The sequence below is a fragment of the Pseudonaja textilis genome, chromosome 2 (assembly GCF_049901715.1).
Source record: "Pseudonaja textilis isolate UNSWEBS1 chromosome 2, rPseTex1.2, whole genome shotgun sequence".
Classification (NCBI taxonomy): domain Eukaryota; kingdom Metazoa; phylum Chordata; class Lepidosauria; order Squamata; family Elapidae; genus Pseudonaja; species Pseudonaja textilis.
In genome coordinates, this window is record NC_141991.1 from 142,941,437 (window position 1) to 142,967,183 (window position 25,747).

The 25,747-nt window shown below is 42.8% G+C and overlaps 2 protein-coding genes across 3 annotated transcripts in view; both read left to right on the forward strand.

The window, feature by feature from the left end:
• NDUFB11 (NADH:ubiquinone oxidoreductase subunit B11) overlaps positions 1 to 3,659 on the forward strand; it is a 57,018-nt gene extending 53,359 nt beyond the window's left edge. Inside the window, exon 3 of the mRNA XM_026711438.1 lies at positions 3,481 to 3,659. Within this exon, the coding sequence (XP_026567223.1) occupies positions 3,481 to 3,610 (130 nt within the window). The 3' untranslated portion in view covers positions 3,611 to 3,659. The remainder of the gene's footprint in view (positions 1 to 3,480) is intronic.
• An 8,309-nt stretch (positions 3,660 to 11,968) lies between these two features.
• LOC113443291 (caM kinase-like vesicle-associated protein) overlaps positions 11,969 to 25,747 on the forward strand; it is a 32,438-nt gene continuing 18,659 nt past the window's right edge. The window contains exon 1 of one of the 2 annotated variants that reach the window (XM_087925580.1): positions 11,969 to 12,262. The gene's annotated coding sequence lies outside the window, so the exon portion shown is untranslated. Of the gene's footprint in view, positions 12,263 to 12,516; positions 12,730 to 25,747 lie in introns of those variants that run through there. The other variant, XM_026711407.2, reaches the window with a different exon arrangement.

Here is a 25,747-nt window from a genome sequence, read left to right on the forward strand (position 1 = left end):
GACTTACAACCATTGGTGCAGTGACAGTTTGAAGTCACGGCGGCACTGGAAATAGCGACCCCTGACCATAGCAGCATCCCCATGGTGGTGTAATCAAAATTTGGACGCTCAGCAACGGGTTCGTATTTATGACCGTTGCAATGCCCCGGGGTCATGTGATCAGCTTTTTGTAACCTTCTGACAAGCAAAGTCAATGAGGAAGCCAGATTCACTTAGCACTAAATTAAGTCACTAAAGTAACAACTGCAGTGATTCACTTAACAACTGTAGCAAAAAAGGTTGCAAAATGGGGCAAAACTCACTTAGCCACAGGAATTTTGGGCTCAATTATTGTCATAAGTCAAGGGCTATCTGAATTTCAGAGGCACGATTGCTAAAAGAAATAATATATTTCTTTAACATATTAAAGAAATATATTTAATATATTAAATCCATCATTTTAAAGCATGTAACTTAAAAATAGTAGTGCAAGCCCTTAAAGAAGCATTAGGTAGTTAAACATGAGTAGCAACCGCTCTCCTCCCAAATGATTTTAAAATGAATATTTCAGCCTATTTTATCTCATTGTCCCATCTATTATTGCTTTTATAAGGAAATCTTAATTGTTCCTGCCACCAAACGTTTGGTCATCCTTATGATTTGTCAGCGGATCAAGATTAAAACAAACCATGGTTAAAACATCCATGGCTTATTTTAACCTTGCTTTGCTGACAAATCATAACATTCTGGTGCATAACAAATGCTGAAGAACAAAGTATGGTTTACATGCCCCAGAAGGCTGGATCCACCATTGTGTAACGCCAGAGCACATGAAAGCCAGTTGGCTAACTTTGGGTAACAGTCCTTCTAAGTAAGCCCAGCGCATTTCGCAAGATTGTTGTGAGAAAAATAGGAGGAGAAATAAATATTAGATACATTCACCACCTTATTTGTTATTTGTAAAAAAATAATACGGGTAGGGTAAAAAATAAATACATAAATAATAAAATGCCCACAAAACCAGTTCCCTGCCCTTTTCATAATGCCAACTGTTGCCAAATCCTTCCTGTTAAACTGGGCCTTTCAAAGGAACAAGGGTTTATGTTTTCCAGCTTTATAGGCCATTGGGCATAGGTAGCATGCTGAGAGCAAATTGGGGCAAGGTACAAGATGGAAGAGAACAGAATAAGAGAGTTGGAAGGGATCCTGGAGGCCCTCTAGTCCAGCCCCCTGCTCAAGCCGGAGACCCTTCCAGACAAGTGGCTGTCCCGTTTCTTCTTAAAAGACTCTAGTGATGGAGCACTGACAACTTCTGAAGGCAAGCCATTGTACTGGTTAAATTTTCTCACTGTTAGGAATTTTCTGCTTAGCTCAAGGATGCTTCTCTCCTTGATTAGTTTCCATCCGTTGCTTCTTGTTTTGCCCCCAGGTGCTTTGGAAAATAGGTTGATCCCCTTTTCCTTGTGGCAGACCCCCAAATCTCGGAACACTGCAATCGTGTCACCCCTAATCCTCCTTTTCCACTTTTAAGTGCAACTTGAAAATTAAGTTCAACTTCTTTTCACATGGGCCGACATGCCAAACACACCTAAAACAGTAGGCTATACACCAGTAAGAGATTCCGGGCCAGCTGCTTGGTATCTACGCTTGTCTTGCTAGGGAACCTGAGCAGGTCGAACTGGAGAATACCCTGAGGAAAGTGATTTAGCAAAGTTGGGCGGGTAATGAAGCTCTAGTGCAGAAGAGGATCTTACTGCAGAAAGGGGATGTGTTAAAGTTGGAGCTAGAGAAAAAGGTAGAAGGTAGAAAGCTAGCAGAAGCAGGATGAGGCCCTTTGCCTTTATGACACGAACCCCATTGTCTATTTGCTGGTTGCCTGAGAAGAGGGAGAGCCTGCAACGACTGGAAATAGACACTTCTCCCATGACAAGCTTTTGAGCTATGTGCCAGTTGGACAAACCAGTTAATTCTTAGTAGACTGAATTAACTGAATTATGTGTAGGATTTGTGCATTTGTATGCTCAAGAAGAGTTCTTTCTTGTTGGGGTTGGGGAGATGAAAGGTGTTGAGAAGAAAAATGGATAGGCCCTGGTTCAGATTCAGCTTCGTTGCACAAGAATAGCGTGGCATCCAAGATGGGAAAATGTAAAGTGTCTTCTTTCCCTCTCTCTCTGCTGGAGTTACTTAACTTCCTGCTTTTCCATTTGAAGGAGAGAAGGAAGCAGCAGGCGTTTGAAAACTAGGCCAGGCCTTGTTTCTGCTTTCTAATTCATGAAAGCAGATGGCTGCCTCTTTAGATTTTAGATTTATGTAATATATACATACAAACCGTGTGGCTCAAATTAGCCACTTGGGCATCTCAAGTCAGACTCGCTCTTTCTGATTGAACTGATTAAGTTCAAGCAGGAAACTCAAGTGATCTGGAACGGTCTAAATATGGAATGGAAAATGCTTGGACAGATGGAATGAGTGAAAATCTAACACGAGATCTCCCTTCCACTTGTGATTTTTGATCTTTCTGTGAGTGGCCCTTCCCCAAATCCCACAAACTGGAACAGACTAGAACTGTGCCCAAAAAACAAACAAAAAGGAGATCGTGTCTTCATTCCCACCAGCTAAGCAGCACGTTGATGACTTCTTGACGAAGCACTAATTAAGGCAAGCAACTTTGCGCTTCATCTCGGCACAGTGTAATTAATGCTGTAGCTTTGATTGGGTTCATACTCTTAACTTCGGTCTGCTGATGGCATGTCAAAGATGCTACGGACAAAACAGCTGGGAGTGCCGCTGAAAAGCACTGCCAGAGCATGCTGCGTAAGAGAGAGCATGGAAGAGAACGGTCCCTGGGAAGTGGTGGGACTTGGATGGGTCAGGATGAGTGCTACGTGATCTTTCTGTTCCTTTCAAGAGCCTTTATATCTTTTTTGATCTGAGGACATTTGGCTTCAGTCTAGTCAAGCTAAATTCTACGTCCCGGACAGTTTTAGTTGAATCGAATTTCTTCAGAGTCCTCAGAGTCATGAAAAGTCTTCACTTTGAGGAATAGATTTCTCTATTAACAGGCTTGCCAATTCCATTCTTTCTGGGAAATTCTAATGCAGCTTTTCCACCACTCCATTTTTCCTTCTTCCAAAGAAACACAAATTCTGTAATTTCTCCCTGTCTTAGCCATAACAACAAAAACACTGATTCCCGTTAAAGCACACAGCTTGAGCAAATGATGTAATAAGCACATTTGCATCGGTATGAAATAAAGAACATTTCTGTAATGCAATGTCTAATTTTATTTTATTTTTAGAAATGTTTTAGCTTATTGCTATGTATTACCCAATATATATCCCGTTTCTCTGCTCACCAAGGCAGATTAATACCTAGCAGTTCTTGTTGCTGTTTTCCCTGGAGTAGGACCAAAGGCCCGCTTGAATACAATATCTACATAACCGCTTCTGGATGACACTTCTTCATAATTCACTCAGAACTTCCTTCTGTTTTCCCCTGTAGGATGCATCATTGGGCTCGCCGGGAAGCCGAACGAAGACTTAAGGAGCGAACTGAACAAGGGCTGCCCATCCTTTCCTCTTATTACTATGACCCTAGCAAGATCGTGCTGCCTCCTGAAGAAGAAGAATGATCACTTTAATGTTTACTTGTATGTTGAGAATAAACCTCTAATATATCTATCCTGGCTGTCAGCATTCTGTAATTTCTCTCTCTCTCTCTCTCTGGGGTTTGAGCGAAAGAGATTTAGCTTCTTGGTCTTCTTACTGTATGGAGCAGGCTAGACATGGTTCCTTGGGGAGGGGGAGTTATTTTTTTTTTGTCTGTGTGTAGCTACTTTTAGTACTAGGTATCAATATCCTACCTGAAGTGCTGGGGCAGGAACTGCATGCGTGAGGCCTTCCAAGGTGAGAAAAGGAATTGAGCCATAAGGCTGGCAGGTGCAGAATATTTCCAACAGATTCCAGATCTGAAAAAAAGGATGTAAACACCAGAGTGGAGAATTCTAACTATATTTTCTTTGGGGAGGGGGGATAATGGAGGGATTCTTGCCAAGCTTCTCCTTAAAGCTATTGAGAGTCTAGTTGAATTTGGCTACACCATCCAATCCCTGGCATAATTGTACCCTGAGCGATGTGTGTGTGTGTGTGTGTGTATCTATCTATCTATCTATCTATCTATCTATCTATCTATCTATCTATCTATCTATCTATCTATCTATCCCTGGCCAGTTTTGCCATAGCTCAACCTGCTCCTTCTGCCTACGGTGCTTACCTCACAGCCGGCCAATCCAGCATGAACGTATTACTGCCAACAAGCCTGGATTCCAGTTCTCCAGGGTCCTGGCATTGTACCTTTTCCCTTCACGTTGGAGTTTGATAAATACTGCTTGTTGGCCGCACAAGGATGAAGGCATTGTGCACAGTTATTGGTACTGCCATCAGATTAATCCTTCTGGCAGGGCTATTAGGCCTTTAAGGAGCATGTTAAGCAGAAATCCAACAGCCATGCTGTTATATCACTTGCATTCTGTTGTTTCTGTTGGATTTCTGTCTGCTGCACATGTTTTTAGAAACACAAGAGCCTGCTTATGGAAGGAGAGGTGCAACGAAAAGGACAGCTCCTTTTTAGGCACAGGAGAGTAAGAGTTTCTGCGATCTGTTTAGTCATTTCCTTTTCAAATTTTTGTGTTGTATTTATGTTTTAAAAATCAAGGGTGCTGTCATTCCTACCTTACATTGCTCTTCCCTCACTTCTATTTTTAAGGTTATCTTTGAATAAGGAATCCTGTGTCCATTTTGGAACAAGCTGTTGATAGAATAGATTAGAATAGAATAGAATAGAATAGAATAGAATAGAATAGAATAGAATAGAATAGAATAGAATAGAATAGAATAGAATAGAATTCTTTATTGTGATTGGACACACAAGGAATTTGTCTTGGTGCATATGCTCTCAGTGTACATAAAAGATACATTCGACAAGTGTCAAGAATCATAAGGTACAACACTTAATAGTCATAGGGTACAATAAGCAATCAAATCATACTAGGAAACAGTCAATATAAATCGTAAGGATACAAGCGACAAAGTTACAGCCATGCAGTCACAAATGGGAGGGGATGGGTGATAAGGAGTGATGAGAAGGTTAACAGTAATGCAGACTTTGTAAATAGTTGAACAGTGTTGAGGGAATTATTTGTTTAGCAGAGTGATGGCATTCGGGGGAAAACTCTTTGTGTCTAGTTCTGGTGTGCAGTGCTCTCTCGCATCATTTTGAGGGAAGAAAACAGTTTATGTCTGGGATGTGATACTTAAAATATAACTGCAAACTCCATTAACACACACATACACACCCCTCCCTGCTGCCCCTACATACTGGGTGCTGGTAATCAAGGTGTCAGCTATGGAATTCATCGCTGCCACATAGTTGAAGAAAGTGGGAGGGGGGTGATGTTAATTGAGTAGCTCTTAGTAGACAAAATATATTATTTTGACAGTTCAAGGTTACAGCGTATGGTGCAGAAAGAATAAAAACTTACTTAGGGATTGGTGCATGTGATCTGGTGATGAAGGAAAAGGGAATGGGTTGTAGCTTGGGACTTTGCGGGGAAACTGGGAAGATTTAGTTCCAGATTTCCCCAGTACGGGCCAGGTACTGTTCTAATAAAAGTACTTTGAGATGGCGTGTGTCTTGGAGTTACTGACAGGAATGGAATTTCCCTGGAACAAGGTTTCTCAAGGGATTACCCTGAAAAAAGCCTGGCCCTTCTGTGCCCAGCTTCTGTGTGGTGAGAACCAGGCAAAAGATCTTGAACATTAGGCCAGTCACTCTCTGCCTCACCTTTTTTGTTGTGAGGGAGAATAAGAGTGTTGCGCGTACCTCCTCCATTTCCTGACTGAAAGACAGGATACACTGCCCATAAATAACACGCAGAAGCAAAAAGACACCTTTGAGGTGCAATTCTATTGCCCTTTTTGCCACTGCAGCCTTTGTGTTAGATTGTGTAGGGGAGAAAATATTATTTTTGCCAGAGATGTGTGGCTTTATAACTTCTTTTGTCATCCCAGCTGGGCCTTCCTTTAATGCAAAAGTGTCAAACTGGTGGCCCGTGGGCCGGAGGCGTCACACACAGGCCACGCCCACCCCAGTTCCGTGATACATTACGTGACTACAATGTGACATGGCGAATTTGACACCTGTGCTTTAATATAAAGGAAGAAAGAGAGCCTTTTGCTATGCACTCTCTACCCCCCGCCCCCTATCTTTTATTGAACAGGTGAAATAAAAAAAAAACAGCAAGGATTTTGTGTCATTCACAGGATCGAAATACAGGTAGTTCTCAATTTACAACCCTTTATTTAGCAATTCTTCCAAGTTGTGACAGCACTGAAAAAAGTGACTTATGACCTACCCTTCTACTTACAACTGAAGAGCGCTTGGTAATTAGCATGCATTTACAACTGTTGAATGTCCCAGGGTTATGTAATTGTAATTTGTGACCTTCCCAGATGGCTTCCGACAACCAAAATGGTAAAAGCCACTTAAGGACTATGCAATTCATTTAACAGCGATGGCCCAAAGACTGTAAAATCAGGCATGACCTTCTCAACGACCACTTCAGTTAACAGAAGTTCCATTCCCAATTGTGATGATAAGTCTACCGAAAAGTAGCTGAAGTCGAAAAGGGGCACAATTATTTAACGGCTTAGGTGGGCAGGGTGACCCCGTCTCTTTTCTTCCTCCCCTCTCACCCTATTGGAGAAAACTGAGGATGACAAAAGAAGGCCTGTTTTATCATATATTATCAGATAATGAGGACTCCCAACTCCCATCATTTCTGACCACTGGCCATGCAAACTGGAGCTGAGGAAAGTTACCATCAACTTTTTTTCCCTGTTCCTGTATTTCTTGTGTATTCTGCTGAAACCTTTTTTAGAATACAGACGAGGCCAATTTCAGGCACTGCAGGCTGCTTCAGAAAAGAGTGTTGGAAATAAGGAGAAACAAAACATATTGGATAATCTTCCGCCAGCTGGTTCTGGTAAGCCAAGCCTCCTGCCAGCTGCTTTTCAAAAGGAAAGGAAACACCAACTTTTGGCCTCTTACTTATGGGAACAGCAGCTGCAGTCAGTCCTCAAGCTTTACAGGCGGTCATCGACTTACGACCACAACTTCGCCCCAAAATTTTATTGTTAAGTGAGACAATTTTTCACGGAGTTTTGCCCCATTTTACGACCTTCCTTGCCACAGTCGTTAAGTGAATTTGGCTTCTCCAGTGACTTTGCTTGTCAGAAGGTCGCATTACCGTATCATATCCCAGGATGCTGTCACCATCACAAGCATGAGTCGCTTGCCAAGCATCTGGATTTTGATTGCTTGACCAAGGGAATGTTTGCAACTGTTGCAAGTCTGAAAAATGGGCGTAAGTCATATTTTTCAATGCCATTGTAATTTTGAACGGACACTAAGTGAACTGTTGTAAGTTGAGGACTACCTGCTAGTTGCACCCACACGTCCTGCTTTGTTCCAGATTCAGTGACTGGGCCACTTCTCACTTTGCAGGTTGTGCGAGCGGTTCTTTGTGGGATCCGACTTATCTAAGCCTAGTTTAGCGGGCCCTCTGCTTGTTTCCTGTGCACATGCTCACAGCTTTCCTCGTGTGCTTTCTTCTCCCTATCAGCCTGAGAGAGGGTCGCTCTGCAGATCGTTCCATGCCTAGAACAGTCTCCCTCGAGTTGTGCAACTCAGGTTTAGAGCAAGAACAAGAAACTGTAGGTCTGGTGGAGGGGAGAGAGAGAAACTGCATCTCAAAAAGCAGCTATGACTCACATGTATTCCTGTGCGAATCACACACACACACACACACACACACACACACACAAATGTGCGGGCTTCACAAGCAGGCAGCCGTGGGAGTGCAGTAATGCTTTGGGACCTCTGCTTTCTCATTATCTCTGCCCCACCTCTTCGCTCCTTAAGATGAGCACAAAGGTTTCCGCCCCCCCCACCACCTTCCTCCCCATTCCAGCCCTGCCGTGTGTGTGTGTGTGTGTGTGTGTGTGTGTGTGTGTGTGTGTGTGTGCGCTTCAATCCTCTTTTTCTCCCCTCTCAGGTGTGGCTGATACCCAGGCATCCTAACTCTTCACCTCCTTAGCTTTTTCACCAGGTTTTGCTACACTCTCTCTGGGAATAACAGCTCCTAATTCAGGCACAGCTGTTCCCATTCAGCAAATGGTGCTAATCTCCATTCACAGCCCAGGCAGAGCTGTGATATCATCTTGCCAACATGTTGAAGCTTTGTAGACGGCTGCACTGCTAGGCCTGCCCCTACGGTGCCTGCGTTCTTTTCCATGTGTGGCAGACAGACATATGGAGGTTGTGAGTTAAATCTAGGGAGGTTGGGAGCGGGGGGGGGGGGAAGAAAGGGAGATCAAAAGCTGACACGGTCTGGGGTTCACAGAAATGATTTGTGTTCCCTGTTAAACATATGCCTTGGTCGTGGGAGAGGGTTTCCCGAAGAAGTGAGAAGACTCCAAACACTTGCTGATGGTGAAAATTAAAATGAGAAAGTTTAAAGCCACTCACAACACATTTGGATTTTGAACAAATCGTAATCTGTAGTCATGGGAGATTGAATCAATGTATTAACTGTGCCAGGATTCTCAACACTTTGAGCCAGTGGGCACAATTTTTTAAGAATCTATAGCTTGCCCATTAGGAAAAATGGCTGCTAGAATGGGAGTGGCGTAGCCAGTCTCAGAACAAGAATGCTGGGAAGAACTTGGCTTGGAAGACCCTAAAAAGAGGCTCATGGGACTCCAAGGAGCCTCCTCTGCATCATCATCTACCTTTCTTCAAGGTCTCTCCTTCCTATCCATGTTGTCCTTGCAATATTTTGATAGTCTAAAACAGGGGTCTTCAAACTTGACAGCTTTAAGACTTGTGGACTTCAACTCCCAGAATTCCTCCTCCAGTCACATTAGCTCAGGAATTCTGGGAGTTGAAGTCCACAAGTCTTAAAGCTGTCAAGTTTGAAGACCCTTGGTCTAAAATGACACGTTGCTGGGTTTATGTGACATTGCCCCACCATTGAGATGACATACATTGAGAAATCATGTATAATGCCTCAATGTCAAAAGGGGGAAGAGAATGCAGAAAACAAAGAATAAAAACCAGCACTGATGATGTTACCTAGTTTGGGTAATGAAACATTTGCAAGAAAACAAGCAAGCTCAGAGAGCTCCAAGGACCCCTCATCTCAACCTTGAGCTACAAATATTCTCCTTTATTGGGGTTCCTCAATAAAGAATATGATTGGAAAAGAAGTTTCCTTTGTCCTAGCCATCAGTCAAGTTGACCAAAAAAATTGCCTGCCCTTAGGTTTCTAATAAACGTTTTCAGTTACAGCTCTAGTAGCTAAATGAAAACTTAGTCATTCTGACCTCTTTTTTGAATGTCTCATTCTTTGAATCAGATCTTTTGTGTTATTTTTGTTAGTGTTCCAACCAAAATCTGGAAATTGCCAATTAAATTACTCTAATAATCTTGTTTTATAGGTAATCCAAACTCTAAGGAATTTGAGATATAGCTTAGGGAAGAAATCTGCCCAAACCCTGAAGGACTTTGGCAGTCCTCTAGAAGATCTCAGTGAAGGAGATGCATTGCAGATGTTTTGGATCACAGTTCCCATCATGTTCCATGCAACATGGCCAACAGAATTTGTTTTGATGTTGCAAAGACCTGGTAAATGAGGACCCAGATTGTTGGGGGCAATTTGCTGACTCTGTATACCGCTTAGAGTGGGCTGGAAAGCACTGTGAAGTGGCATATAAGTCTAAGTGCTATTGCTATAATCCTACCAATGGGGCCATGTTTCAACTTGCTCTTGGCTAAATTTATATACATCTGTGGTTTATTTGGCTTTGTAATATGAATTTCATCCCTTACAGTTTTCACCATAAATCAGGATTAATCAGGTGGCAGCATCCGTGGGCCCATGTCTGAACTTGGAAGGGAGGCAGAGTTGGGCCAGGAGGCTACTTGACAGAAGACTGCGGAGTTGGAAAGTTGAAAATCTCTCAGAAAAGATTTGAACCACATGCTGTTGAGGGTGCATAAGCTCGTGCTTCTACAGCCACACCCTATACGTGCTAATGTGTGGGTTTAATGGGGTTTATATACGGTGGAGAATCAAAATGGGGAGGGCGGGAATCTGAGAATGTTCAAATTGCAGAAGCAGCAATACCAAATATTCATCAGATGAAGAACATTTAGCAATTTCATTTTCTGCTGGCGATGAGCAGGTCTTCCCTTTTCTTAATGGACAGAGAAACGTTCTTTATTGTTCAGATGAGAGTGACAATTGTGTAACTTCTCCATTCTTCCTGCCTCTTGGGCTGCATTCAATTCAAAACCTTTACCACTGCATTTACAAAGTGATGGGTCTTATTAACTGGAATGCCCTGTTGATCAGGAAAAAAAGAATCACTTCTGAAGCGCACCAGCGCACACGCACACGGGGTGTGTGGCGGGGGGGGGAAGAGAATGTGTCTTCCTGCCTTTAATTGGAGCTTAAGCTTCAGAAATCAGCTCTAGCTTTTCCTAATACAGAGATGAGTGTCAGTCACTAATGGCTGCAAAGCTGTACAGCTTGTATGGACAGACAAGGGAGCTGCTTGAAGTTTAAGGTGTGAGTCTATTTCCACCTGTCTGAGGTGAGTGAAGACAGGTACCTCTCGGCCACTTAGCCTCATTTTGTTTAGCAACAAATAGGATGACATAGAAACAGAAGGAAAAACATAAGCTAAACCTTGGGAGGTGGGTGGGCTTTAAAGCAAAAGTGACCTGATCCTTAGGGGGCTTATGGCTAATGGTGTCTGACTCCCAAACATACCCCAACCTCCCCCCCCACACACACACAACCCCCACTCCCGGGATCTCTGTTCTCATTAGCACTCAGCTCAGCTACATATCTCTGAACTCCCCATCCCTGTCACCCCCTCCCCACTCTACACAGAGCGTGCCCCTTCTCTCTCTCTCGGAAGAAACCGGTTGGGTGTGCAGGAGAACACCATGAGCTTTCCCCACATACACATAGGGTGAGCTAGGAGGAGCACCTGACACAGTCGAGATAACAGACTTCAGGAGAGGAATATTCAGCTCCCTTCTGGGCCCAGAATTATAGCGCCAAATAAATATTCAGCTTTTGCAAAGGCCCTGTTCTTGTTTACACGATGCCACGTGGGAGTAAATGCTTGGATGCACACAGCTAGGATGCATATGGTTGCTTATGCGCAGTTAGGTGATGGCAGCCGACCCTGTGGAAGTCAGATAGCAAATGTTTTAGAAACCCGGGGTTTTTTTTTCTCCTGTTTCTTTTTTCTTATCCCCCCCACCCCCCTTCCCCTGCCCTCATCTGGGCATCTCTTGTTTCAACCCAGGGTCTGGTCCAGCCATTTGTGTATCTTAATCCCCATCAAGAATCCTTGATTATCCTATCATTTTTATACCGTGCCATTCTATTCCTGGCCGTGTCTGACTCCCCGCGCTTTCTGGTTCCCGTGAAGAGAAGCTGGCTGAAGACCGTGAATTTCTGGCCTTTTGAGCTGGGTTGTTGCGGAAGGGTCAACCCTCCTCCCCCTCCTCTCCCCTCGCATGTCTGTAATCTAAAACACGTCCCGCTCCACCTGTGGTACGTCCAGGAAAAAGTGAATCCGATCCAAGGACATCCCCCGCCCAGCCTATAAAACAAATACATAAAATGTATTTTGCCTGCGCACCCCCCCCACCCCACGCCACGCTGGAGCAGCGCTTCTAATCTGTAGAAAAGCTGCTTTTGTTTCTCGTGTCCGGGGATTAAAAACCCTGGACGGACCACAAATCTTGGCATCGCCCCTGAAAAGGAGACCCGCTGAAGCCCAAGAGGAGGATCCCTTGGAACTTGTCCGTAGTTGTGATCCTGCCCCATCTTCTGAAGTAAAGACAAGGCCGCCTTGTGTGCGGGCGTTACGCCGCGCGCTTTGTACCCACGCCCCGTTTTTTTCCTGAGGGAAACCCACACGACTGCCCGCACCCCAACTTCTCAAATCACCCCCCTCCCCTTTCTCCTCCACCCCGAAGAGACCCTGCTGTGCCCGTCGATCACCCCCACCCACACCCCCACCCCCGGCAAGGAGCACCTGCTTGCGAGCCCATGCTGCTCGGCGGGGAGTCTCTTCCCCCTCACACGCAACTCCTCAGCAGCCGACGGCGGAGAGAAGCTGAGCGAAAGCGCGCCGCGCAGGTGAGGCTCCGGGGCAGCGCGTCTCTGGGCGCCCCTCCAGGCAGCCGGGATTGGGGAGGGGGAGGAAGGGAGGCCAGCCCTTTGCTTCTGAGGGGAAAAAAAAAAAAGACACGCTTGCCCGCCGTTGCCAGGATCTGCCCTTACGCGCCTCTTCCAACCCAACCGCCTCCCCCCCCCGCCCAGTCCCCCAGCCCCAGCTCTCCTTCTCCGCGTGGCTCTGGGTCTCTCTTTGCTCCGTCCCCCCCACCTTCCCAGCTGCCGCTCCCTCCCGCTCCTGCCTTCCGCTACTTGGGCTCTTTGCCAGCGCAGGCAGCGCTCAGACTCTGCCCAGGAAGCGCAGAGGCGGGCAACTCCGTGCCATGGCTGAACCATCCCGGACGGCCGCTCCTCTGCCCCGCGGCAAGCAGTAACGTAGCCCGCCAGCCCGCCAGCCCCAGGTGGGGGAGGGACACCCAGCTCCACCCCAGGTAGGACGGGGACACCAAAGCGGGGAGGCGGCTGGATCTGTGGGCCGAGGCTGGGGAGTGGGGTTCACAATTGGCTGGGCAGACAGAAGATGGGGGGGATAAGGCGGGGGTGGGGTGGGGGTACCAGAGCATCCAATGGAAGAAAGAAGTAGGGCGGATGCTCATTTTGAAGAGGAAGGAGGGCGTGTGTTGCTTGATGGACAACGGCGTGAGGGTAATTATTTTCTTGACACCGGATGGTCAGAAAGTTTAGAAGCATCTTTAGGACAAGGGGACAGAATAGGACCATGTTTGAGGAAAGGCAGCTGTGAGTATATGCCTCTGTGTGTGTGTGTTTGTGTGTGTGTGAAGTGAGTATTAAATAAAAGAGGCCGGGAGCACTATTCCACAGAAAGGAAAATTACTTTGCATGCGCACACACAGGCAGTGATACTTTCGTTTGGGCATCAGATGCACTCAGAGGCTAAAAGGTTTTTGAAGAAGCTTGTATCTGAATATCCATCTCATTTACCAAAGCAGGGACAGTTTACAAACGGACTATTCTGCACATATTCCCAGGATTGGTGTAATGTGCACCATATGCATATGTTACTTTAAGCATACCCATAAGATCATGAATGTGCAAAGCATCCATTTATTCATGGATGTCTGCAACAGTGCGTTCGTATGTGCTCATTCGTGCGTAATAGGCTCCTGTTAGATTGCCCTGCCATTAGTTGGTGTCTTTGGACCTTGATGTGTGCGCTTTGTGCTTTGTGCCTTCACAGCTTATAGGGGCAACTTCCTTGAGATTCCGTCTGCACAGAAAATCACTTACTTTATTTTCGCTGTCATTTGCCAAATGACAGTCTCTAGAATAGACTGTCTCTACAGGGGTTCCTGCAGAGCCACTGTCACAAAACTGAATTGTGGCTTCAGCCACAGGGTTGGGACCTTTGGGAGATATGGGCAATGGATTTGGCATCTAAGAATAGCTAAACCTCATGACTGATCATACATAAAATCATACATTGCAATGTCCTACCTGTCAATGAATACTTCAGCTTCAACCATAACAACACAAGAGCACACAATAGATACAAACTCAAGGTTAACCGCACCAAACTTGATTGCAGGAAATACGACTTCAGCAACAGAGTGGTCAATGTCTGAAATACTCTACCTGACTCTGTGGTTTCTTCCCCAAACCCCCAAAACTTTAACCTTAGACTGTCTACTATTGACCTCACCCTTTTCCTAAGAGGTCTGTAGGGGGCATGCATAAGCGCACCAACGTGCCTACTGTCCCTGTCCTATTGTTTCTTTTATTTTTCTTACATGTACCCATTTCATGTATTCATAACTATGTATATGCTTATACTTATTACCTTGTAAGCAATTGACAAATCAAATAAATAAATAAAATAAATAAATATGCTTTGAGGATACCCTTAATGGATCTCCTTAACACTCCTTCCTCTTATCAAGAATCCCCTTTGTCCACCTTTCTCTGCAACCCACAATTTTCTTTTGAGTTGCATTTTTTTACCTTCTCCCCATTGTATTCTTTTACAATTTGGGCAAAAGATTGGATTGACTTGAGAATTTACAGAAAACCTTTGATACTCAGTTGATACTCAGCTGATTCATGTTGTGCCTAAATAACATCCAACTGATTGAAGAGCATTTTGTGCCTATGTGTATATCACACAATCTACAAACTGGAGCTGGCAGAAGGTGAGGTTTGAGGATGCCAGGGGCTAAAAAGTCTCAATTTCCTCTCCACCTATTGTCTCAAAAATCCCCCACTGACGGGATTAAAGAGAAAACTTTCCTTGGAATTACAGTGATGAAGTATGTTGAAAAGTTATAGAAATATTATAAGACAATGCCTTATTGACAATGTATCAGCAATGACGTTCAAACTCTGGGTGTTTATGCAAGTAACTGAGTAAAAAAGTCTGTCCTGTTTATATGTGCTTGCATAATTAGAAGTTACAAATTCACAGACTAAAATAACACCGCTTCAGAAAGAGGCTGAAATAAAATGGTACTCTGGAATAGATAAGATTTCCCTGCTTTCCTCCTCAAACAAATACATATACAGCATTTTCCCATGAGAGCAAAACATTTAATCCATTTGGCAACCAATACAAAGCAGGAAAATAAACAGCATTGGCTATCATTATAAATGCATGGCATTTGCTTGCCATGGTCCCAGCTTGCACCGGAGATCTCTCCATGGCTATGGAAACTGCCACCAGAAGCAACATACCATTGAATCCCAGGAGCTGGAAAACACAAATGTGAAGAGACTTTTTTTTCATGTCCTGCTTATAGCTTTCCCAGAAGCAGCTGAATGGAGGACAGGATGTTTGGGCTAGCTGGAATGGGATCCTGGTCTGGTGCAGCCGCGTTTTCATTATTGTAGAACCTGCTTTGTATTCAGTCCTGTTCTTAGGTCCAGCAGGAGCCATTTAGGAAAGCTGTTAATCTCAGCCAAGTAAAGACCTGACCTCCTTCTTATGGGCATATGGTTTTGCAATCTGGGGGTGGTTCTTCGGAGAGATTTAATTCTGGTGGCCTTCACCGTGTCTGCAAGAATTGGACCAACCCTTGCAGATCCCTTCCTTGAAATTAAGGATAATCAAAAGAGGTGCCACTCATTTGGGCAGGAACAAACCATGAGCCTAGCTTCCAGCTCTGTTTGGTCTTGGGCAAGCCCCTGGCCCTTCATACAGTGGGTTGTGTTTGTTTGTTCTCTCTCTTTCTCTTGCAGAGAGTGCAGTGGACTTGGACTTTAGTAAGTAAGCTGTGAACTCATTAGCACTCATGCCAGCTCGAGCGATGTTGTCATTCTAAGTGAAAATACATTTCATTTTACCTCCTTTCCCTTCTCCCACATCCCTTCCTAACCTTCTACCGGTATATATCTTGTTTCGTCTTCAGTGGGGATGAAAGGAGTGTTTTGGGAGACGTTACATTATCCCCACCAGGTTAAATATTTTCCTAATTGCATTCAGCTGAAACAAAGGGACATGTTTTATTCAAGGCTCAGCAGGCAGAACCAGAGACCTGTGGTCTGAAAAAATAGAAAGGATGATGGGAAGGTACAATGGTCAGGTTCACATAGTCATGAGGTGGTTTGTTTGGTTTTGATGGGGTGTGCGGTCTATATGCTCCCATTGATGGTTTAAAGAGTTCATTAAAGCCAAGCAACTGTAGCTTGTGACATAAACTATAGGACAACAGCACAAATTGTACTTGTGATATTTCCACAGTGGTTCTCCCACATCCCACCCTCAGCCCATCCCAGTTTGATCTCCTAATTAGCCGGAGGATCACTGGGATTCTCTTTGTCCAAAGGACCAACCTCTGGTATCTGCTGGGAAGAGCTGGGATCTGTTTCGCCTTGGCAAATTCCTGCTGAGCTGCACATTTTGCACATTTTGTATGCTGTGTTTGAATTTGCCCTTGTGACAATCTTGTCTGACTGGGAGGGGAAAAAAATAAAAAAGCAAAAGGCTGGCTGACAACTGCCCTGGTAGAGTTGTGTTCGCACTTCAGTGGTGAGTATATTTCTTTTTAAGTGGAAAGGTCAATCACGAGGCTTGTGCCTAGGACCCAAACTATGCATCCCTCATAGCTTTGCTGTATTCTAGTGAGAGATGAATAAATGCGAGAATAAATAAAAAGTACAGTAAATAGAAACTCTTCCTTACAGGGAGGGATTTTTTTTTGGGGGGGGTGTTGCTGACCTGAATTGGGAGGGACAGTGAGGGAGGGAGAGTTATTAGACTCAGTCTTGGCTTGTGGATTTATTAAATAGTCCTGTTTCTCAAAATTTTGGGACTGTTTATCTGTTCTCAAATATGTGAACAGGGTATCATCTAGCCCCCACCTGAGCATCCATTTTAGCTCCTCCAAGGAAATGCTTTTCAACATATTCACACCTCTTGATGCCAAACAGGGGTAAAACAATAAATATAGAGAGATTTGAAGGTATGTGTGAATCAGGGAACTGGATGATGCAAGAGCATCCATGGACTCAGAAAAGCTGCACACACACACACAAAATGGATTTGCAGAAACGGCTGCCTGCAACCCTGTATTACTCAGGGACTGTAGAATCTGGAGGAAGCTGCATTTATTTTATTTCTGGGACAGCTTTTTTCCTATCACAAACTTTCCTTTGAATGCAGATGAGTTTAGCCAGCAGCACTTACTGTACCCATTTGAACCAGCTTCCATATTTTTTTACTTGTTGCCTTTCCTGTAATTTACCATGAGCACCAATGCTTGCTGGTGGGGTTAACAAGGTTAACAGGATTAACAAATAAAGAACAGACGGGAAGGATTTCCAGGATTTTCATGAGATTCGCTTCTCTGCTGGACTGAAATCGGAAGGGTTATTTGAAAATAACATAAAATCAGTTATAATAAGCAAGATGATAGTGGCTGTTAGCAGCCGTAGACATTAAAAACCACTTTGGGAAGTGAAAAGTATATATATATATACTGTGTTTCTCATATAATAAGTCCGGGTCTTATTTTTTTTTGAGCCTCAAAAAAATAGCTAGGCCTTCTTTTCAGGGGTGACTTAATTCCCCCCCCTTGCATCTTCGGGCAGGCGGCGACAGCTTGGATGTTGACCTCAGCATTGGTGGGGCACTTTGTATCGGGGTTAACGCAGGCAGCACCATATCTGGGAGTGCAACAAAAGTACTTCCTAATGGCAAACCCCCCCCACCATTCCCCCCATTTCGCATGTTTTAATATAGGCCTTAATTTGGGGGGAGGGGCTTAATTTCATTTCATGCCTATAAAACATGCTGGGACTTCCTGTTGGGGGAGGCCGTATTGTTGGAGAAACAGGATATATGTGTGTGTGTGTGTGTGTGTGTGTGTGTGTGTGTGTTTTATATATATATAAAAACACCTTGGCAATTCTTATACGATTTTCCTGAAAGAAGAGTAATGTTTGAGATGTGAAGCAAAATACCTTGTTGCTGTTGTACTGTATTTCCCTTAAGTTTGAAATAGAGCTTGCCAGTTCTGATTGTGGGATGAGTAGGGATTTTTTTTTTTATTATTTGAAGAAAAAGGGGGGGAAAAACCTCTTTTCCCTAGGTGTAACTGTGGAACAAATGAAAACCAGGGACATATGTGCTATAGGAATGGAAACCTTTGCAAACATAAGTTTTAGTCATCTCAAAAACAATTGTTTGCTTTCTATCTAAGATATGGTTTGTAAAATGCCCTTGGGTGATCTTATGGCAACGGAAAGACTTGAAACACAAGGTTGGCTAGCTGTAATTGCAGGTGAGAAACAGAGAAACAGAACTGCAGAAAAAGGGAAGAATTCTGAGAAAGGAGTTTTGACTCTTAACATGCCCATATGCAGTTTTTTTTTGTTGATTCCAGTGTTTACTGGGCTTCTCTAAATAAAAAACTATGCAAATACCAGGGTCTGAGGTAAATTCCTTTTATTGTCCCCTTGGATTTTGTACAGAAGAGTATGATATTACTTCAAGCACTTTATTTCATTGGTCTTATGCCTAAAAAGTCCTGAATGTTTGGGATACAACTTCTCATAATCCTCCAACGGAAATAATCTGAAACTACTAAACCACCCACCCCCACCCTGGTAAGGGTGGGCAAAGTTATGAGCGCCAATTCAAAGGACTGCAGTGTGAATCAAGGATTATTTGATTTGATCCTTGCTTATTCTTCTTCCAAATGCAGCCTTCCAAAACGTGGTGTGCTCCAGGTTACTTGGATTATTTCCCATAATTCCCTATCAGCAGAGATGCTGACGGGGGATGGCATCAGTTCAAACCCAACGCACCAAGCTGGAGTTAGCTGCTGTAATGCCATGAGTTCACTGGAAAGGTTATCCTGTTGTCAAAAACATGCATTGCTGGGAATCACATGCTGAAATATTGAAGAACCAAGTAAAAATCCTTGCATTCTCTGTTTAGTTATTAATGTGTACAATCTTTATGCCCACACATCCAGGAAAACCATTACTCTCTTTTTATTCCAAATATATGTTTCTGCTTCAAGGAAAGAATTTTTTGGGGGGAAGTGGGTTGAATTTTGCTAGCTTTGGGCAAGTTGAGGCTGTTGTCTCAGATGACTCCTTTGTAATGTGTGTTTTTTAAATATATTATTATGATGATTATTATTCTAAAGCAATTGAACTGCTTGTGAGTTTTAATATATTTAGGGTACAATGGACCTTGACTTAGGGACAGAGTGATAAAACGTTTACTGTTTTGCCTTAGGCAGCATGTGCTTATTTCAAAAGACAGTTAGCTGGATTTTTGGGAGCCCAAAGAAGAGTTTGAGCTGTTTTTATCTACCGAATGTCAAGGCAACCAGATTTGCAAGGACCACTTTTTAAAACTGTGTGGGTTTTTAAAAACAGTAGGTCAGCAAAATCGTTTGCTCCAAAAGGAGGGCAAGGAAAATAAATATTATTTAGTACTTTAAGCAGTTTGGAGGTGGGGAGGTGAGTAAGTGGGTGGCTGACCTCTGTCAGGTATCAGATCTCTGAAATTCTTGAATGGTGCATCATTGTAGTGCAAAGAAATGACTTTGTGTTGCTTCCTTTGTGCTTCCCCAAATGTAACTACTCTTATTTTATGATCAGAATAAGAGTATCTTGGCTCAATGGGCAAATGCTGGTGGGAGCTCATGGTGTGCTGGGTAAGTGTAAAGAGAAAGCCGAGAATCCTAGGGATAGAAAGAATAGACTGTATTGCCTTGGCTCAACCTAATTTATGCTGCCAAATTTTGGGAGCTACCATTACGTATTTTTTTCATGGGTGTTCAGGTATCTTCAGCAGGCCTTGTTTTCATATAAGAGGCCGTTGAAGAGCATCCTTTGTTGGCAGTGATTGTGACTGCCCTAGAATGTCTCTGTGGTTATAATTTAGTAAGGCTAGGAGTACCTGCTATGTGTTTTGTCAGGTTTTAATATCGCTTTACAATGTGTTTTTACAATGGCAAACCACTCAAGCATCTGACAGGGGTTGCATCCAAATACTGTAAACTGAATAAATAACAGTCTTTCTGGAGAATTCCCAAAATGTAGCAAACTGTATGGGTTCTGGGTGTACCTTTTGAGTATGAGCCGGTTTAGGCAAGCCAGTCCATCTGCAGTGCATCATTTGTGATTCTGCAAAATGAGCAGGGCATTCCCATCACTGGGGATGGTGGCCTACTTGCCAAGAGGTGCATGAGTCAGCTGGCTTATGCAGCTGAGTGTGGTTGTTTATGGCTTCAGGTTTTTGCCACTGCAAGGCCTACTGTGCATGTACTACCAGGCACGATTTGATGGTGTGCGTACATCATGCCAGGTAGGTAAAGATTATAGATATATCCCGCACAATGTGTGGGGCACAATTGTGCTCACACCAATAGCCCTGGACATGAGTCCTTTGACTGTGTCATACAGCCTCCTTATCGAGTTACCTACTGGTAACTCAACCAGATGACAACAGAAGTGGCTTGATATAGAGCTCCCAAGGCTTACAATCACATTGTTGTGTGCTTGTATTTCCTATATCATCTTTGTCAGCGTTATGTGTGTGTTGCAGGGTGTAGCTGGGCTCCCCATCCATTGTGGCCCATTAAGTTACCTGACAGTATTGCTAGCGAGTTGCTAGGTTGCCATGGAAACTCCCAGCTTTCTTGGGGGTTAAAACACCAATAACAGGGTTAGAAGAACTTTCCCCAGGCATTCTCTGTCAGCAACAGGTTTTGAAACTATAAGTTGAGACCGATGACGGAAGAGGCCTCTTCAGACCAGCCTGAAGGACCGCTGCCTTGGAGCAAGATAGCAGAAGGCCAGACCACCAATTTGGCAATGGAAACTATCCCAGCTCCTATGGGATGTACAGCTATTTCCGTAGCATTTTGGGCACACCTAAGAAGGTAGCTGCATCCTTGGATTGCAGCCCTGGCTTCCTGGTGTGACGTGGATCTTTCCACCAAAACCCCCTTTGATCTCCTCACTGCATTGATCTTTTTCTTTTCCACCTGCCTTCTCCCATTATTCCCCAAATCCTATCCTGGCAGCTTGATTTTAGGTTTCTTCATGACCTTACCTCCAGTCTGGGTTCTCTTGCCTGTAAAGTGACAAAGTTATTTATCCTCTACATACCTACCTGCAAGGTTTTTTTTCATCCAGAGGCTCTTTCATCCAGAGAAATTGCAAACCAGATAGTACCATGGCAATTATGAGCCAACTGCCTGGCAGCGTGATGGCATCTCCTTATGGATTCCACAGGATTCCTCATATTTTTACATATAAGAAGAATACTGCCCGATCATTGTGACACTGAAGCAAATGAAACCGGCTTTCTTCTAAAGATGGGCATAAATAGTTCAGGTAGAAATGGATTTCTACCAGAAAGCACTAAGAGAACACTGTGCCAGATTTCCAGCAGAATGAAGGCAGTGGTCAAATGTTTCTAATCTCACTGTAATCTTTTAAGCCATCCCTTGTCCTTACATTTCTCATTCTCTAGATTTCTGCTCCATGTTTCTGAGGTTTCCCATAGTGGAATACAGTGAAAATTATTGGGTGCCCCTCAAACTTCACAATGAAATACCTCCTGAATTTTGGCCAAATTCTCCTTGTTTTCCCCAACTTTTTTTCTAGTTGTCCAAAACATTTCAGCACTGGACATTGAAAGGGCTTTCTTTCACCTCCTTTAGAAATGAACAAGTGACAATTTGTTGTCATAGGAGGATGCATAATAAGAGATTCAAGATTGTCATCTAAAGAAGCCTCCCCACTCTGCCTCTCAGGGGCATTTGAACACTGGAGATGCGTTACGTTCTGGAGACCTTCTCTACCTAAGACACCGCTTGTAGCTTCCCATCCTTTACAGAGGGCTGCTATCCTCGTCCTTTCTCCCCCACCTTTTTTTCATCTCCACTTCTGTCTTCTCACTCAGTTGTTATTATTAGTATGAAGTATCATCATAGCGTGTGTCTTCTTTGGAGCCTCTAAGGAAAGCTACAGAAGGAATTTTGCTTATTTTTCTTTGTAATTAAAGGAAAAAGAGGAGAAAATAAATAAATCATTCATTTCTAAAATATTTTAAAAATGATTTACAGTATGGGGGTGGGGTCTTTCCCCCAGAAGCCCTTTAGGGGCTAAATTTCTCTGACAGCTGATATGAGGGCAAAAAGGTTCTGCTGAAATAGAGTTCACAAGAGAGGGAAATTTGCATCCATTGCAAGAATTTCTGTTTTAAATTTGTTTTCTCTTTGTTTGACTTTTGTTGGATAGCGTAACTTGCCCAGAAAAATAAAATACCATACCAAATGTCAATGCCAGGTCAATTTTATTTCCATTTTGTTTTATTTTAGGTGATATCTCTCCTACATTTTCTGCCAATCGAAGCCTTCCAGGAAGCTTGTATCATATGTATTATTAATAACTTGGCAAAAATTAATGAAAAAGAACAACAAAGTGATAAACCACAAGAATCTGTGTTGCCAAAGCAGAAAGCTCTATCTGCAACCAATTAGGATATTTCAACAGCCTAACACCGGCAGAAGAATCTCATTTTCACTGTGTTTCTCAAGAACCAATGGAAATGATTTTGCATACTTTCCCCTGGTTAGCGAAGAGCTATCCTAGTCAACTCTTTGTTTTTAGATAAAGATAAAGAATTCCGTAAGGTGAACTCAATTGCTGATGGTTACAGGGACTTGTAATCACATCTGTTTATTGGGAATAGTCCTTATTACTTTGTTCCTGTAAAAAAAAATGCTTAAAAATTTTTTTTATTAGTGTGAAAAGCAAAAATCAAGAGCTTTACTTCCTGCCCAGGGTCGCTAGAAGTTCAATATTCTATACATCAGAGTTAGAGCAGCCATCAGCTCTCTAAAATAAGATGATTCCCACTTCCATTTTCCTAGATCATGATGGCTGGAGAAGCTGGAATGATATCTAAAGAACCTCATATTCTTTTCTCCTCTATCTACGCATTCATCTAAGAATAAATCCACTAAACCCAGTGGGGATTCTAAAGAGATATGTAAAGGATTTTGCTCTGTACATAGCTGGATGTCTTTAATTTGTAAAAAGGCAGTTGCTGAAGTACATTCGGAATGGTTGCCAATAAAATGTGTCCTTATTTTCTAGCATATATTTTATAGTACAGATAACCGATTGGAAGAGCCAGTTTTGTGTAATGGTTAAGGCTACAGGGCTAGAAACTGGGAGACCACCAGTGAGTTCTAGTCCTATCTTAGGCACAAAACCAACCGGGTGATCTTGAGCCAGTCATTCCCTCTCAGCCCTGAGAAGAAAGCAAAGGCAAATCACTTCCAAAACATTGCCAAGAAAACTGCAGGGAGTAATCTGGGCAGTAGTCAGCAATGATTCAAAGGCACACACGCACAACACTCCCCCTAACAATTCCAAATTGGAAAAAAATAAATATTGCAGAGAGGGCTAAATTAAAGGCACAGTAGAGCTCTTGGCAATGTGTTAACTAGGAGCTTTGTTATGCAGAGCAAAACACTCAGGCACTGGTTCTTAATATAAAAGATGGGGATGTTGCAACTGTGGATCTATTTCCCTTTCCAAGCAGAAATATGCAATCCAATATCCAGTAATCCAATACTGTAGTTGTTTTTGTGAATGGATTGATTTTGGCAGAACTTTCCATTGCAATCTTAAGTTTGCTTTACACACAAACATGACCCTGTGAAACCAGCGGAACAACCAAATCAATGGTGGGATTCAAATGTTTTTACTACCGGTTCTGTGGGCGTGGCTTGGTGGGCCTGGAAGGGGAAGGATATTGTAAAATCTCCAGTCAGAGGTGGTATTTGCTGGTTTTCCGAACTACTCAAAATTTCCAGTACCAGTTCTCCACAACTGGTCAGAATCTGCTGAATATCACCTCTGGACCAAACACAACAGATGAATCTACACTATTGATTTTGTCAAACTTACAATGTGATCCTCCAACACAAGTTTTCCCCAAAACAAATCCCACTGCATTCAATGAAACTTATTTTCTGAAAAACTATATAACCTCAACAATCTTCCCTGGAAAACAATACGGGATTTGGTCAAATTTAGAGCTGTAAAGCAACCACAGGAAATCTGATTAATTTTATTTAAAACCCAAGTTTCTCTTCTTTAACTTTACCCCAAACAGTTTATTTTATAGCTTGATTATTGTGTCTGTTTGCTTCTTCTTTCTTCCTGTCAACATGCTGATTGCAAGCATAGCTCTAAGCTGTTTATATACTATTCCCAGGTTGTAAAATTAATGATGTGGTATGTGCAGCCTACAATAATGTATTGTTGCAATTCTGTTGAAATTGAAAGCTTTTGCTTCAAGAACATATTGAGAAAACTATTACCAAATAAATCACTTTCTATCCCAAATCCTAAACATTTTATAATGTAGGCATTGATTAACTATAGTCTGCTCATTGCCATAGATTAGGGCTAGAGAAGAAATGACTGATTAAGGCCGAAAAGCAACCAGCCAAACTACAAGATCTTCAGCCAAGGACAGTTCTAAAACAAAAAGGGGCTTGGATTATTTTTGAGACTTGAACAGCAATTGAATTTGCAGGAATTAGGAGCTATGTTTGCAAGCGCACAAAACTGGTGTGTCGTTAAGTTGCTTTAATTTTCCATGCCGTTTTCTCTCCAACACCTGTTTCCTGACCTGTGGAGGCCTCTGGATTCCGTGTCTCCTTCTTGCCTCAGCTTTCCAGCCATACTAAGTCTCCTTTCAATCTTTACCTTCTCTGCTTTCTTTTCAAGTTTTTGGTGGTATGGTTTCTTTTCAATACAATAACCATTTCAGGAATTGGGTTTTTAAAATCCCCCCACCCACCCCTGTTGCATTTTAAGTTTCATTTAATTCTACTGAATGATTTACATTTTAAATATTTTCTGAAAAAAATAATCTATATACAAATTTAATCTAATTTGGTAATCATTTTTGGATTATCTTCTACTCATAGACACATCCACATCTCTTAACTTAAAGGATAGGTTTCCCTCCCGCAACTGATAAGATTAATTTTTCATTTTGATTTATAATTTATATTCTTCTAATTACGGTTGCTGATACCTAAAATTAACTAATAATTACCTGCACATGAAGATATCCAAATACGTACAACAAATGTTACTTTGAAAATGTGTACTCAGTACACTCAATGTTATGATGCTTGCCAACTTTGCCTGTTTATACTGTACTTCTCTACCATTTGCCTCACTTTTGGTTCTTTCTTACCTTTTAAAATACTAAAGGAATTAAAATAAAAATAAGTGTGTGCTCCTTTGGCCGTAACCTGTACTGCCTTTTAGTGACTAATAGGTAGTTCAAATCATGGTTGCATTCTGTCTTTCCTACTGTTATACAAAGTGAAGCTGTAGGAAGATGATGTAATGATATGTGAGAAAGACCTTGAGAAAGATGTGGGGGGAAGAGAGAGAAGAGATGCCGCCTAGGGAACAGTCAGTTAAGAGAGGGCATAGCCTGCAACTGCATAATGGGCAGTAAAAGAGGCACAGAAGGGATTTCCCTCATTTCTCAGGCTGTTAAAGGAGACAGTGGGATATTTGTACTTTCAGATTTGCAAGATTCTACAATAAAGTAGAATTCGCTCATCTGGTTTAGTTTTCTACCTGGGAAGGCTGACAGATGTTTCCCTATTCACATTCCCTTTTACCTCCTTAGTTAAGAGGGACTCCATTATCTGAGCTGCAAAAAATCCAAGTGAGCCATAGATGGCAGTAAAATGATACAGAACATTCTTGCTGTTTGCTGCCATGGATGGTACCAGTAGTTCTCTTGATTCCTGCAACCCAGACGTGGATTGTCTGGGCAAAAGCGGGTTGGGTAATTTTAATTCAGCATGTTGTAGGAATCCAGCCATTGCTTTAAGAAATTGTGTACAGATTGTGTAACGTACATCATCACATTAAGAAATAATATAGTTCATTCTTTGATATTCTGTGATATAAATACTTTATAGC